This window comes from Portunus trituberculatus, chromosome 16 (assembly GCF_017591435.1).
Source record: "Portunus trituberculatus isolate SZX2019 chromosome 16, ASM1759143v1, whole genome shotgun sequence".
NCBI classification, from domain to species: Eukaryota; Metazoa; Arthropoda; class Malacostraca; order Decapoda; family Portunidae; genus Portunus; species Portunus trituberculatus.
Window position 1 is genome coordinate 6,048,716 of NC_059270.1, and position 13,168 is coordinate 6,061,883.

General features: G+C 38.7%; 1 protein-coding gene across 15 annotated transcripts in view; it reads left to right on the plus strand.

The window, feature by feature from the left end:
* Positions 1–13,168, plus strand: part of LOC123504660 (putative uncharacterized protein DDB_G0291608) — a 78,026-nt gene that overhangs the window by 6,193 nt on the left and 58,665 nt on the right. For 13 of the 15 annotated variants that reach the window (XR_006674900.1, XR_006674903.1, XR_006674901.1 and 10 more), the window contains exons 2-8: positions 736–903; positions 1,607–1,742; positions 2,858–3,100; positions 4,973–5,531; positions 6,735–7,688; positions 8,086–8,151; positions 12,662–12,761. Coding sequence is in view for 5 of the 15 variants with exons in the window: in XM_045255407.1 (XP_045111342.1) it covers positions 736–903; positions 1,607–1,742; positions 2,858–3,100; positions 4,973–5,531; positions 6,735–7,688; positions 8,086–8,151; positions 12,662–12,761 (2,226 nt within the window). In the remaining 10 variants the exon portion in view is untranslated. The remainder of the gene's footprint in view (positions 1–735; positions 904–1,606; positions 1,743–2,857; positions 3,101–4,972; positions 5,532–6,734; positions 7,689–8,085; positions 8,152–12,661; positions 12,762–13,168) is intronic. The other 2 variants (XR_006674906.1, XM_045255412.1) reach the window with 2 other exon arrangements.

Sequence of the window (13,168 nt, forward strand, 5' to 3'; positions counted from 1 at the left end):
GTTCCACAGGGATCAGTGTTGGCACCAGTAATGTTCGCAGTCTACATAAATGACATGGTGGATGGGGTGTCCAGTTATGTGAGCCTATTTGCAGGACGATGCAAAATTGTTAAGAAAAGTGAGATGTGACAAAGATTGCGAACTACTCCAGGAAGACTTGGACAGAATATGGAAATGGAGCTGTACATGGCAAATGGAGTTCAACACGACAAAATGCAAGAAAATAGAGTTTGGCAAGAGTGAAAGAAGAATCAGGAGTATGTACAAGATAGGAACACACACACACACACACACACACACACACACACACACACACACACACACACACACACACACACACACACACCATTTTTTTTCTTTCCAATAAATTTGTGATGGGAATTGAAAAAAATTCATACTTGAAAGAAAAAAATTCTTGTGAAATAAGGGTGCAACATATGCTGAAATGTGTCAAATATGCCTGCAAATATGGTATTTTAGAAACTTTTTGTTGTATATCTACCATTCTCCTTGACCTTTCCTGGTACAGAGATGGATGTTGCAAGCATTTGTTAGCTCTGGGCATGCTGTGATTGGTGATGGGGGTGATAGTAATGGTAATGATAGTGCTGTGGCAGACTTTCCAAGTGCGGTTACTGCACAAGGCCAGTTTTTATCCTCCAACACAGCATACTTCATGAAACTAGTTTATTTTTACAAATGTTCTTTTAACATTTTTCTTTTTCTCTCATTCAGGGACAGCAATGTGCTAGCAAGTATGCGAAGGAGTGGTGGGGGTGGGGGAGGGGGAGCAGGAGGGTTCAACAAACCACCCCCAGCTCCCCTCACCCACGGTGGAGCTGGCCGGGTGAGGCTCCACACCCCTGATCTCACAGCAGTGGTCCTCAGCAAGGATAGATTTGGGTGTGTATGATATTTGCTAAGATGTAGGCACATTGCATGGTCAATCCTCACAAAGTCAGATCAAGTGGAAGATTGTACATACATGTTGAAGTTTATGAGTATGTATCCAGTTTATGTGAAAATATTAATATAATGCATGTGACACTATGTGGACACCTGCTATCAACTTGTCTTATGTCATAAGTTTTTGTAATTCTAATTCTCAGATGAAATCTGAATCATCATGTGATTACCAACTTTTTCAATTACTGAAATTCATTTGTTTATTATTTTTCAAGAATTTATTTTCACCAAAAATTTTCATGAATATTCTCATAAGTACTACCTTGTATTCAGATAAACAAATTGTGTTTCATTCTATCCATCATTTTAGCATACCAGCCACATTATCTCATATTGTATATGAGCAGGAAAAGAGAAAGACAGTGTATTCCTATCTTTGTCTCTATTATGTATCAGCCTTTAAGTATGCTCTGAATTTGTAAAGTAGGGCACTGTGTTCTTGGCAGGCGATCTTTCCCTAAATGTCCTACCACATTACTCATCTGTGCTCTGTGGCAACACACTGGAGAAAGGGAACAAATTGGATTTAAGAGATTGATTATTATTGCTTTGCACAATTATGCTTGAAAAGGTCTTTGTTATCATATTCTTGTACAAGAATCATTACTTTAGGCTTCAAGATTTAATCTTTTCTAAATAGGCCAGCAAGGGAGAGATCACCCAGCACCCTGCCACTCTCCCCGTCACATCCTGCCAGTAGAGAGAAGTCTCCCAACCCATCTTCTCACCACCTTGACCTCCATGACTGCTCCATGTGTCTCTCAGCTTACCTCCAGGTTAGTCCTGCTACTCACAAAATACAGTTGGAAAAGAATAAGGTTTTCTATTTTTCATAATAAGAGGCTCTTGGTTTCTTCCCTATTTTTCTGTGCTTAATACAGTATTAATTCTAGTGGTGAAATGTACTTTGAACTTTACTCAGTTTTACTTTGGATTGGTAAAAAGAAACTTCAGTTTCAAAGTTACTGTAATTGTTGTTATTATTATTACTGTTATTATTATTATTATTATTATATTTATTATTATTATTATTATTATTTTAGTTATTATTATCATCATCATCATCATCATCATCATCATCATCATCATCATCATCATCATCATCATCATCATTTTAAACTTTATGTATTAGCTTCATGCAAAAGAAATTTTAGAATTTATTGATTCAGAAAATATTTACCTTCTGAAGAAAGAAAGATAAAAAAAGGAACTGATCTGATCTTAAACAATAAGGCTATAAACAAAAGAAATAAAAGGGAATTAGTCTTATTTAGAAACAAATGAAAAAATTTGTGTACCTAAGAAACTAAATTTATTCTGTTATTTTAAATTCCTTGTTTTCTTTTCTCACTGGCAAATTAGGTAAATGAAATACAAGGGGTCCTCAACTCTTGCATCAGAGTTTGTTCCTATGGCACAATGTTACGCAATTTTTGCTGTAAATCAGAACTCATGCCAGTGCATTTCACATAATTCATACTAAAGAAGATCTCTAATAATTATTGTGCATCTGATATGATTGTGCTGGAGTACAGATGCCTAGGTATGTAAGCCTAGCTCTATAGGTGTGGAGTTGAAGCAGTACTTTAAGTAGAAATATATCCTAGTTAATCACAAACAATAATGAAACATAATACTAGGGCTGTGTCCACACACTGAAAGCTGAGAGTAAGAGAGATTGGGTGAATTTGAGTGGCCACATTGGAATTTTATGGATTTTGTTGACTTTTTATTCTAATTCTTTAGATGAAAATGTAAAAAGTTTCCTAGTCATTGAATTTGATCTGTATGAGTGCCTGTTAATTATGTACTATGTGGTTACATAAAAGATACAGTAATGCTGTGAAATTTGCTGATATATTTTTCTTACTTTTTAATGTTGTGTTCACAGTCACTGAACACCGTATGTGGAACAGCTTGTCGACTCTCCCAGTGCTTGGCACAGGCATGTGGAGAGGAGACTGGACCAAGTCTTGCTAAAGAGGTGGCTGAAGCATGGGAGGGTGTGGCCCGGGCAGTGGGAGTAGCCTCTGCTGCTGTGAAATCCCAAATGCTAGTGTTGGTGCAGGAAGCGCAGAGCAATCGCCAAGACCTGGGAATCTCTCAGTCAGACCGTAGGGCTGACCTACAACGGGTGAGTGCCAGCAGGTATTGCTGCTTTTTTTTTTTTTTTTTTTTTTTTTTTTTTTTTCCAAAAAAAGGCTCTAGTCAAGGGCAACAAAACAATGGAGCATGGAAGTGGGCACTTGAAGATGGCAATCTCAAAAGTTAGGAAGTCAAGAGTTACAATGTCTAGTGTCTTGAAACCTACATTTTGAAAGAAGCAGGAGGAGAAGGAAGTATAGAACCAAGCAAGGTGTTTGAAAATATACCAGTAAAAACAATGGATGATTATGAATACTGGATAACTTTTGCTTTAGGGAGTTAGAGAGACATGCAATTAAACCAGCTGCATTCTAAATTGGATGTTTGGGTGCATTTCCCTGTTTGACAGCTAGACCTCCACCGATGCCACATCTTCATAGTTCACTCACTCATCTTCAACTCCCTCTCTTATCTCTCTCTCTGTTTGTCCAGATAACTGGTATTAAAGGTGGCAACATAAGTTCTCTATTTGCCTTTTCTTCCAAAAAGTACATGTTAATGTTGTAGATAACTGCCTTAGATTTGCTGTGAAGGTGTATGAATACTTGATATTTATGTACTCTTCTTGGTAACACACAAAAATACAGTAATGATTTGAAATTTGCTTATATATTATGGCAAGCTTGAAGCAGGAGAATGGTCCATAGTTAGACTGCATGTGTGAGGGCAGGTCAGCACTGACTGGTGAATCAGGTCAGATGGAAGTATCAGCAACGTCACACTCCCCTGCTCATATGCTATGTTTAGGAAGGGGAAGGGGAGACATATAGAAAACACCTCATTGGCAATATGGAACAAAAGTTTGAATTATTTTGGAAGTGATGTTTGGAACTACACCAACTTATATAGAAACAGAAAGAGGAAGGTAGAGACAGAGAATAAGGAGGTAGAGCAGTGTTGGAGAAAAGCAACCCCATGATCTTTGGAGATGTGACAATAGTGGGGGAATTCCGGTGAAACCCCGGAAGGCGGTAGGGTAGTGGATAAGGTGATGAGCGTGGGATCGGGCAGACGTCCATGCGTAGGTTCGAATCCCACCACGTACAGCCTTAAAACACTTTGCCATTTGTCGAGTGGTTTAAAGTTACCTACATGTCACCATGATACCCAGATTCTAGGTGGTTACACTCAAGATGAGCTTGGGTGGTGATATGGGCCCTAATATGGGTACCACTATAAATAAAATTGCCTGCGCCACTAATGGGCGGAAGCTGAACAGCGCTTCCCATACACTCTTCAAGTGTGCCTACAGGCGCTATAGGCCTTACCGTAAAAAAAAAAAAAGAAAAGAAAAGACCTAAACGTCCAGTTTAGACTATGCTGAGTAAAGCAAAGTCAGAAGCTCATTTAGCTTGAAAAGAAAGATGGAAGATGACAAGTGATACAACTTTATGGTGAAGTCAGATAGGTTGAAGATAGTCACTTAGAGGAGAAAAATATTGGCAAGATGAAATGCTTTTTTATTTAATTCTGTTTAGTAGATTAGTATGAGTTCTAGTATCAATAGAGCTGAGTTTCCTCTGCCTCAGTGAGAAATTTTAAGAGAATCAGAAGTCATGTATTTTATGGCTTCCTTATGTGAAGTGTTCAGTTCCTGAAGGGTTGGACCTAAATGCTTACTAGCAGGACTATAGGAAAAGAAGTTAACATGGTTTTGGAAATTTGGCCATTGGAAATAAGGTTATTGTTATTATAATAGAATTTATAAGCATGCAGAAGGGAACAAATAAAATATCATCAGGCAATGTGTATTTTGTGGTGACTGATAACCAAAGCTTCTTGGAATTTGACCATAATTTTATTTAATGAGATTAGTCATTTCATGCATATTATTTCATGTTTTAACATCTATTTATTTCAGGTTGTGTTGACTATGCTATCAGCCTTCCTGGGGCTGCAGCAGCAGTTTTCGGTGGCTGTGCTAGAACGTTTTTCTGGGGTGGTGGCAGGCCTTAGGGAGGAAGGACTAAAGCAGGGTTTTAGCCTCCTCTCTGACCTCCCTGCCTCAGCTCAGCACCTGCATCATGGGACAGGTGCCAGGGAGAGCCCCAGTCTGGAAGATAAGACTCCTGGTCGTCCACCCTCAACTTGTAGTTCCAGATCCCAGACTGCCTGGACTGGTCCAGCTAGTCCTGGGGCTAGCACCCTCTCTCCTGGAACCTGCCACACCCTTACTCCTGGCTCAGCCTGGCCCCCTGATGCCATTTCACGTCGCTGGTCCATGGTGGATGGGTGGTCCAGTCTGGGCTCCTTTAGTCTGTTAGCCAGTCGACGTTGGTCTGTACCTGAGGCTGATGGGGAAGGTGGGACTGCCACTGGGGCTGGGCCCTGGGGCGGCTTAACACCCACTTCTAGAGACAGTAGTGTCACCCGCAGTCCAACACACAGCCGATCCACCACTCCCGGTAACATTGCTAGTGGTGTGTCATAGCAGCTGTATTCTTATGTCCTTTCATGCATTTCATATTGTCCTTTACCACAGTTGAAATACTTTTAACTGATAGATCTGGTTTCAAACAAAACAAAAGTTGGAATAAAGTTTGGGGTGTATTTCATTGCTCTTAACTGTTTATGCTTCTACTTCTGTTCATAGAATAATTATCCTCTCATGAAAGATCATGTTGTTGTGTCTCAGATTTGAAGCCCTATTTATAAACTCATTCAATGATTGGCCTCAAGACAGAAGTGCTCTCTCTCTCTCTCTCTCTCTCTCTCTCTCTCTCTCTCTCTCTCTCTCTCTCTCTCTCTCTCTCTCTCTCTCTCTCTCTCTCTCTCTCTCTCTCTCTGGATAATTCACTGGTGAGCATGTAGTTTTCCTTACTGAATCTTGGTCATCCTCTCATGGATTTAGTGAACTGTCTGTTGCTGTCTCAGACATCCAAAACTTTTGATAAGCCTGTTAAAATTCTTTAATTTATAAGCTGCTCTCATACCATTTCTAAGCACCTTTATTTCAAGTAAGCTTTCTGGTCACTATTGTTGCACTGATGACTATTTTGCATATCTCGAGTCATTTACCAGATACCGAACTTGGTAGTTATTAAACATTTCAACAGTATTTTCCAGCTTGTCACATTTCTCCCTCAGTTCTCTGTTTTCCACAATCAGCTGAGTGTGTTTCTCAAATACCACTGTGATCATCTCCCTCAGACACCAGTTTCTTTTTCCACTGTGATTATCCTTTGCATTTTAGTTTTTTCCTCCTTAAAGCTGGAAAATTCCCTTTCACTACTCCAACCTCCTAGCTGTCTTAGTCCCAAAGGTGTTTCAATCATCTGCATTTCCCTGGGTCTGGTTCCCCTGTTTACTTTGATGGTAGCACCATCTACATTTTCCTCTCTTTCCATACTTTTTTGGCATAAATGCAGGCAAATTCAAAATAACTTAAAGACAGGATCACTTGCTTAGCCCCCTCTTCCCTTGCAATACATCACCAGGTCTGCTGGGCTTTGTATTCGGCAGTAAATCGGAGGTGTTGTTTACACATCCGCCTTGAACAGTGTCCGCCTCCTGTGTGTGTGTGTGTGTGTGTGTGTGTGTGTGTGTGTGTGTGTGTGTGTGTGTGAGTTAGTTAGTGAGTGAGTGAGTGTGAGTGTCCATAGTAATTATGTGATCTATTCCAGATCCAAATCGGCAGAGTACCTTCATCAGCAACGAGGAGCTGCAGGACGTGATAGATCTGCTCTCCATTCCTCTCTTTGATGCCCCTGCAGCAGGAAAGGTAGGGGAAGGAGGTCAGCATGGCTTTGATGGTGGAGGAGGTCCTGGAAGGAACAGTTTTGATGGTGGAGTTGGTGGGAGAAATAGCATCGATAGTGGAGGAAGAAACAGCTTTGATAGTGGACTAGGAGGAAGGAATAGTTTTGATATTGGTGGAGGCAGCAGAAACAGTTTTGATGGAGGAGGAAGTGGAGGAAGAAATAGCTTTGATGGAGGGGGAGGTGGGAGAAGCAGCTTTGATGCAGGAGGAGGAGGAGGAATATCTCCAGTAGGTCTGAGTCCAACGCATCACCTTCACCAGCAAAATCCCATCCACTCAAGCCATCATCCCTCCATTGCTCAGCTTTTTGAAGAAGCAACAAAACAGCAACAGCAGCCGTCATCCATGAAGCCACCACAGTCCCCACAGCAGTCACAGTACCGTGACCAACATCAGTCTTCACAGCAACAATTGCCTTATCACCATCACCATCATCATTCCCACCATCAACAGCAGCAGCAAAAACAGCAGCAACAACAGCAACAACAACAGCAACAGCAGCAACAGCAACAACAACAGCAACAGCAACAGCAGCAGCAGCAGCAACAACAACAACAACAGCAGCAGCAACAGCAACAGCAACAGCAGCAACAACAACAACAACAACACCAACACCATCCTCACCCTCATCACCACCAGCAACATCACCATCCACACCATCAGCACCACCACCATCATAGCAGTCAGTCACAGCCATCTTTCAGCCATGGTTCAACTCCCAGCACCAGGTGTTCCTTGGGAGAGATAGTGGTTGAAGCCCCTGATGCAGGCTCTCACGTCAGCACGCCCCTGTGGCCCCCATCAGGAATTGCCCCAGGTGAGGAGAGAAACATTTTTTGCTGTTATGATGATCCTTCTTGTAGTAAGAACAAAATAATCATAGTAGCATGAGTTTGATACTTTTGGAGTTTGGTACTAGTGATGGAGATTAATCTAACCAGAAATAGAATTTTACCATGACTATGGATGATTTAGGGAATTTTAAAGGAAGAACTATAAAGAAGGAATCAAATTGTGAATGTAATCAAATGAAACAACAATTTTGTCAGCTGGCTTAAAGTAAATTTCCATTGTACATATGCAATTGCCTACTCCAACTATTGGTACAGGAAAACTAAATACTATTGAAAAAGACTACAAATTATTACCAATTCCCTTTGCTATGTCCAGGTTCTTAGGATGTTATCCACACTTGATGTACTTGCTTTCTTTAGGTGTGACATTGACGGAGTGTCCTGGAGCCAGTGGGGATCAGGATTCACCACTGCCGCCATGGACAGGTAAAGCACCATTAGCAACCATTTAAGGCACTGTCACACTTACACATGTTCTGTCAACTTTTTACATCGACTATGATTTCTATTAACTCGTAATCCTTCTATATTGTATAACGGAAGTGATTGTCTTCATAAAGGAGAGTGTCGTCAACTTTTGCCGTCAAATGAAAATCCATCTTTATAGTTTAGAATATCCTAAGTAAAGGTTATTGCTTTTGAGAAAGAAAAAAAACCTTCAATGAAATACATTTTCAATTAATAAAATACACAACTGCTATATTTCACATGTCATTCTCTTAACATTTGGATATATAACAGCAAACAGTTGCTCATTTGATGTGATAGATGTCTTCTCTTTTAGAAGGTCTTTTGTTTCTCTAGTATAACATTTTAATTTGTTTGGTTTGTTTATGATTTACAAAACTTGTAATAAAGTGGAGAACAGTAACTCTGATGGCTGTGTGTTAGCAGAGCAGCACTAGTTGAGAAATAGGGTTCTGGGCTTGCTAGGCTTGTGGCCTGCTGGTACAAGTTGTCAGCTATGTATTTTTGTTGCAATGTTACCCCATTGAGCAAGCAAAGATGTTACCATGCTAGGCAGGAAAGGTTAGTAGGCAGCAGGTAACAAGATTGTAATAAAAAGGGTGCCATGAAGTGCCAGTTCCCAAACATTAAAAAGATGTCATGAAACCTTTATGAAAGAGTTCAGTTCATAGAAATGCAGAAGAGGAGAGTTCATAAGATGAAAAGCTTTTCATTCCACCCTTTCTAAAAGAATTGCAAGAGTGCAAACCCTCATACATGTGAAGCATATTTCATATATGGATGGATGAGGCTCCTGTACAGAGTTAGCAGGTGGGGATGAGAAAAATTGACAGACAATTCAGAATGCCTGACTTCATAAAAGCTGTTTTAGCTTAAGAAGGATAGACTGAGGATATTCAGTATAGAGGAGGGGGATAGTTGAGTACTGGTCATTGAAGAAGAGGGGATAGTTGTCTGGAAGATTGTGTCAAGTTGATAGATGAAGAATTGAGTTTTTTAAAGGCATTGGACAATACTAAATTTGCTTATTTTTAAACAGAAATTTTAGAGGGATTAGAAGTCAAGTATTTTGTGGCTTCCCTGCATGATGTGTTTATTTCCTGAAGGTTTGGTTGTACTGTATATGAAAAGTCATGGAAAAGTGCAAGGTGATGTAATCAGCATAGGAGTAGGTAGGACAAGTTTAGTTTAGAAGATTATTTAGGAATGATAGGGAGAGTGGGTGACGAAATAGAACCCTAAGGAACACCACTATTAACAGTACCTATCAACCACAGAAACAATAGAACAATCAGAAAGGAAACTTCAGTCAAAATTGCTGTTGTTTACAGCAATTTTTTTCAGTACTTGTCTAGTCAATGGTAGCCTTGGTGTCTTTTATATACATTCTGCTGTTCTTGAATTAATACAAGTACATACAGGGATTTCTTGGATTATGCAAGGGATGTATTCCTGAAGGGATCATTTAGTCTAAAAATTGTGTAAAGTGAAAATGATTAGTGAACTAAACTGTACATTACATAAAAAGTCTGGAGCATTGCATTCAGTTGACATTAAGTTAAAGGACAGGATTTATGTGATATAAAACAAACTCTTATAGAAGAAAATATTTTATTACTGCTTTGTTGTATATGTTTATATTAAGTTGTACTGATATGTAATTTTGTATTGATTAATTTTCATGGACACTTTTTTTCCACATTTGGATAATTTTCCTCTAGTCTTCATTGCTTACCAACAAGTCCATTTTCTGGAACAAGTTTGTAGCTGTCAGGACTCTCCAACCTGTTCTTGTGATCCTGCTCCTGCTTTTGTCTTTTAGTTTTTGTCCTGGGGTTAAGCTCTTCCCAGATTTCTTTGATGTACTATCACTTGCTGCAAAAGTCAAAGAGCACTTGGAAGCCATGTTAAAAACTGTGATAAGATAGTAAGGCACTTTGAGGAATACCACTGTTAATAGATTTAGGAGAAGAGTAATGACTGTCTATAGTAGCAGAAATAGGATGATCAGAGAGGAAACTTGAGATGAAGTTGCAGAGAGAAGGATAATAGCCATAGGTGGGTAGCTTGAAAATTGAAGCTTTATGCCAGACTTTCAAATGCTTTTGATATATCTAAAGTAACACCAAAACTTTCACTAAAACCTCCAAAAGAGGATAACAAAGACTTGGGTGAAGTGTGGAATGAATGAAGCAAGAAAAGTATGGAGAGGAATGAATAGTGTTCAGTTTGGGGAATGTCAAGAAGATGAAAAAATTATTGGTACACCAGATGTGAGAAGTGAGTGAAAATTTAAGTTCAAGTATCACCTTTATATATATATATATATATATATATATATATATATATATATATATATATATATATATATATATATATATATATATATATATATATATATATATATACAGTGGATCCTCAGACCTTGAATTTCTCAGACTTCGTACAATTCTGACTCTGACCAAAAAAAATTCAATAAATCATATCACTGGAGGTCAACACTAAACTGGACCTCAACCAGCCAATGTTGGCTGACAAAGGTCGAGAAGCATCAGTTGCATGTCTCGGTTTGTTACGTTCGGGGATAGTCACAGTGGCTAAGTTGACCATTAGTACTATTATTAAAAACAAAGATGCTATCAAAGCAATCAATGTTGCCAAAGGATCTTTTATATTGTCTAAAGCCTCATGTACATTATGCGCTAGGTTGCAGCATGCTGAGGAATGGGTGACATTGCACCAAGTAGTGATCCTATACACTTGGAGAGCTGAGCTGCTACACACGTCAACTATCAAGTGGCTTCCGTTGCCATTTGACAGTGACGGGGGAAGCATATGTGCCGTCTTGAACAATGAATTGTTTTGTTTCCAAACTTTTATTTCTGAGGTTTTTTAAAATTTTGTATTCCTTACTTTTTACATTCTACATGCAAGGTTGTTCCTTCAGAATTTCTATGAAGTGCAGGGTGTCATTCTTGGTTCATTCATATTTTATTTGCCAACCTGTCAGAGCGAGGAGTGTGCATCCATCCCTTATGACAATCTGCACGTCACTGCCTGGGGGACATGAAATGGGACTCCCCCCCTGCCCCCGATAATGTGCTTTGTGTGGTGGGTTGTGTTTACAAGCCCATTTTCAATACTGTGTATAACAGCCCCATAACTATATGTATCTCCCTCACATCTACCATGTGCTTTAAAATGTGCCACTAAAAGATAAATGACAAATTTTAGTTCAATTTTTATTTACTTAGGTAAGAATTTGAGGTCTTGGAACATATTACAATCATTTACATTATTTCCTATGGGGAAAGAGATTTCAGATCTTGACCAATTTGGTCTTTGAACAGCCTTCTGGAATGCATTATACTTTAGGACCAAGGGTCCAATGTTTATTAAAAGTAAGATAAGTTAATATTTTTGTTCCATGTATACAAGGCCAGCAATCTTACAAGATTATATTTGTAGGAAGAAATAGTACAGAGAAAGAGTTTTGAGCCCTTTGCTCATTCCATTTTGGTCTCCTCTTACAATTTATTGGAAATTATTATGATAATAGCAATAATGACATTATTGTTGATATATTTATAATTCATTTAGATAAGATTCTTGTTTATTTGTTTTGTTATAATTGTGTGGCCACACTTTTTTTTAAGAACAAACTTAGAATTTTTATGTATTTATCAACATTCATATTTGAAGACAGTGTTTCAAACATGTTGGTAACTTTAAAATTGGTCTCAGGCTACAGAGATGAAGCAAGTCAATTATTAATTATGGTCTGAATTTCTATTCAAGTACCTAGTCATTATTGAATATGGAATTTGATGAAAACCTCTTTATATAATTTGTCTTTGAAATTGAAAAGCTACATCAGCTTGTGGTATTGTTCAAAATCCACATTTTGAAGAGTGTGTATTCACCTGAAGAAAAACAGGTGTCCACTATGACAGTAGTAACTTCACATTTATACGATATCTGATAGTGTTATGGTTTTTGGTATTTATGAAACAAAAAAATAATCATCATATTTTTGGAACCAGGACCACCAACGATAGGGTTGGATTTCAACCAAACATGGACAAAGTCCAGCTGAAGTGTGTAGATCCAAGGTTTCCATTGACTTGTGTAAATACAGCTTAATCTGCCTTATGGGGAAAGTATTGCAAAAAGATTATAGAAAAGAATGTCCAATAGCATGTTTCACTTTACTCTTCCTGCTTTGTGATAGTAAAAATATTTAAATATATATCACTGGGCCTGATTGGAAATGTACAGTAATACTTTTTTTGTAATTTGCTTATTTCATTGTACAGTATTTTAATAAGCTCAGTGTTTGTGTGTTTGCATTGTCTGGCAACACAAAGAAATGTGTGTGTGCGCGCGTTTACGTGTGCCTGTGCGTGTGCGTGTGTGTTACCAAATGTGACTATTGCCGTACATAATGTGCCTGTCCTTCCTGCACCAGAGGGCGTGGGGTGTGAGCGGCGGGGGGGTGGGGGGGTACAGGCCCGGGAATCAGCCCACCGAGCCTCCTGGCCCGCTGCAGCCCCTCCTCCCTCCCTCCTGTGAGTACTGGATGTGTTTATTGCTGTGCTTGTGTTGCTTTCTTTGCATCATCTGTGTTACAGACTGTGCTCTCTAGCTTGCTTCTTAATCATTTATCTCAGAGCAGGATCACTTTTAGGCTTGATTTAAACTCCCAGGCATGTGTTTGCTAATAATATGGTGGAGGCAAGAGCATTCTGGAATTTTACTCAACAAACTAATGACATCATTATTGGCTGTAGAATGGTATTGTAATTTAAGGCAAACTAAGTCTTTCCATGTTTATGAACCTTTCATTAAATATATATATATATATATATATATATATATATATATATATATATATATATATATATATATATATATATATATATACACAAGATACAAAAAGAATGTTTTTGTATGAGTTATCTCTCTCTCTCTCTCT